The 3,080-nt window shown below is 58.8% G+C and overlaps 1 protein-coding gene across 1 annotated transcript; it reads left to right on the top strand.

The window, feature by feature from the left end:
* Positions 1–567: 567 nt before the first annotated feature.
* Positions 568–2,781, top strand: LOC123513699 (homeobox protein Nkx-2.8-like). Its single transcript, XM_045271076.1, is given in 4 exon segments — positions 568–781; positions 928–1,018; positions 1,335–1,832; positions 1,835–2,781. Coding segments are annotated over 4 exon segments (1,188 nt in total). The 5' UTR covers positions 568–754; the 3' UTR covers positions 2,407–2,781.
* The last annotated feature ends 299 nt before the right edge of the window (positions 2,782–3,080 follow it).

Below are 3,080 nucleotides of genomic sequence, written 5' to 3'. Positions count from 1 at the left end.
AAGAAGAATAAAGAGAGAATAAGAGGAGGAAGAGGAAGAGGAAGAGGTGATGGTGGTAGTGGTAGTGGTGGTGGAGGAGGAGGAGGAGGAGGATGAATAAAGAAAGAAGAAGAGGAGGAGGAGGAGGAGATGAAAGAACAAGAATAAATAAGAGAAAGAAAAGGGACAAGGAAGATGAAGAGGTTGAAGAGGAGGAGGAGGAGGAGGAGGAGAAGAGTAAAGAAGAAGAAGAACAAGAACAAGAACAAGAACAAGAAGAAGAAGAAGAAGAAGAAGAAGAAAGAGAAAAACGACGAAAAAAAAAAAAAAAGAAAGAAAATAAGGATGAAATCAAACCAAACCAAACTCAACGTAGCCTTAACTTCCCTTCCCTCGACGGACCCTTGCCTACTTTGAGCCTGCTCCCAGCCTGCCTCGGGGGAGCAGGACGGCTGGGGATTGGCGTGCAGGCAGGCAGAGGTCCCGCCCACCACCACCAGTCGCCCCGCCCACGCCCTCCATCGCAGAAGCCGTCCATCGCAGAAGAAGTGAACAGTAGTAATGTTGTCTGGGCGTCTAGTAGTCATACGCGGGAACAAGAAAATATAGTCAGATTTTTTTTTTTCGTCTTTTTTTTCTCCCAACTGCTACTGCTCGAGTGTTTATAGTGCTATTCCTCCTCCTCCTCCTCCTCCTCCTCCTCCTCCTCCTCCTCCTCCTCCTCCTCCTCCTCCTCCTCCTCCTCCTGCTGCAGCTGCTGGTGCTCGAGTGCTAAATGGCTACTGCTCCTCGTGAACCCATGGTGAGTGTGGTGGTGGTGGTGGTAGTGGTAGTGGTGTCTGAAGGAGGTGTGGTAGAAGTGTTGTTTGTCTTGCTTATCATATTCTCTCTCTCTCTCTCTCTCTCTCTCTCTCTCTCTCTCTCTCTCTCTCTCTCTGTCTCCAGCAGCAGCCCCAGCAGGAGGGAACAGCAGGCGGAGGGCGCGTCACCAGTTTCTCCGTAAGGGACCTGCTGCAGCTGCCGGACAAGCCAACTAAAGGTGTGTGTGTGTGTGTGTGTGTGTGTGTGTGTGTGTGTGTGTGTGTGTGTGTGTGTGTGAGGGGTGGTCGGGTTAAATATTATGGTAGTAACGCTACAAACAAAAGGACAGACAGACGGACACACACACACAAAGACACCTTTACGCGCACACACACACACACACACACACACACACACACACACACACACACACACACACACACACACAGGTATGCCGTTAATTAGCGCGCCCCACACGGCCAGGTAACTTTATGGCGTGATGACAGGACACATAATGGTGATGACAATGGTGATGATGGTGTGTTGTTCCTCAGGCGCGGGCGCGGGCGTGGGCGAGCAGACAGTGGTGAGGGAGGAGGCGGGCGGCGACACCACCACCAGTGTCACCACAGTGCCCACCACCACCACCACCGCCGCCACAGACCTGGCGGAGGCTCTGCACCACCACCCCCTCCACCACCCCCACCACCTCACCCACCACCACCACCACCACCCCTCCCCCGTGCAGGCCGCGGCGGATTCCACGGAGAACACGCACGTGGCGGAGGAGGACTACACGGCGGAGGAGGAGCTGGAGGCGCTGGAGGTGGAGGAGGAGGGGGAGGAGGGGCGCGAGGCGGGCGGGCGCAAGAGGAAGCGACGCATTCTGTTCAGCAAGACGCAGACCTACGAGCTGGAGCGACGCTTCCGCCAGCAGCGCTACCTGTCGGCGCCGGAGCGCGAGCACCTGGCGGCGCTCATCAACCTAACGCCCAACCAGGTGAAGATCTGGTTCCAGAACCACCGATACAAGACCAAGAAGCTGTACCGCGAGAAGGCCTCGCTGCCTCCATCGATGCCCCATACGGCGCTGCGCCCGCCGCGCCGCTCTGTGCCCTGCCGCCCGCCCTGCGCCGCCTCTCCATGCCGCTGCTCGTCAGGGACAGGCTGACGGGGGGCGTCAACCCTCGACCCGATGCCCACGACGCCGCGGCGCTGCTGGACCCACGCCTGCACGCACCCCTGCCGCCCGTGGCCTTCCCCGGGCTGTTCTCAGGCCTGCTGGGGGCGTCAAGCGGCCTCAGGCTGGGGGCGATGCCCCCAGCTTTGGCCCAGCCTGGCCTGTCCCCCGCCCTGGCCGCCTCGCTGCTGCTGCCCACCCACCCCTTCCTCTCCTCTGCCTCCTCCCTCTCCTCCTCACTGCCGCTCTTCTCCTCCCCGCCCGCCGCCACCGCCGTCACCGCCGCCCGCGCCTCCCTCAAGCTGCTCGACGGCGGCGGTGGCGGCGGCGGGTCCCCGTCGCCCTCGCCCACCACCTCGCTGTCCTCACCACGGCCCCATTCGCCCCCCTGCTCTACTGACGGCGCCGCCCCGCCCCGCTTACCCACCGCCCCCGCCAGGTGGTGACGCAGCAGTGCATAGCAGCGGCGGCGGCGAGAGACAGCGGCATTAATATCTCCGGACGGGCAGCGGGCGGCGGGCGTGGGTGTGGCGCGCCGCGGTGATAACGGTGAAAGTGGCAGTGTGTGTGTGTGTGTGTGTGTGTGTGTGTGTGTGTGTGTGTGTGTGTGTGTGTGTGTGGTGCGGGCGTGGTGGTGTGGTGTGTGGTGACTAATCAGTGAGAAGGGACAGGTATACACACGTGTGGTGAGCGTCAGTTAGCCAGGCGAGGCGAGGCGAGGCGCGGCACAGTGACAACACACCAACTCACCAACACACCAACACACAACACACAACACAACAACACACCAACACAACACACAACACCAACACACAACACAACACACAACACACAACACAACACAACAACACACCAACACACCAACACACCAACACACAACACAACACACAACACACAACACACCAACACAGGAGAGTGCCGGCGGTGTGCGGTGAGGCAAGGTATATGAGGCACAGTGGCCAAAGAAACACTAATTAGCGGACAGATAACGCGCCCAGGTAAGGTGGACAATTAACACCTGGCTGCCCTCACCTTAATGAACCAGTGACTTGCTGAGGTGATAGTGACATAACAGTGATAGTGAACAGTGCGCCGGACAGTGAATGAATAGTGAAGAGAG

The sequence above is a fragment of the Portunus trituberculatus genome, chromosome 5 (assembly GCF_017591435.1).
Source record: "Portunus trituberculatus isolate SZX2019 chromosome 5, ASM1759143v1, whole genome shotgun sequence".
NCBI lineage: Eukaryota > Metazoa > Arthropoda > Malacostraca > Decapoda > Portunidae > Portunus > Portunus trituberculatus.
This window is presented reverse-complemented; position numbering and strand designations above follow the sequence as displayed.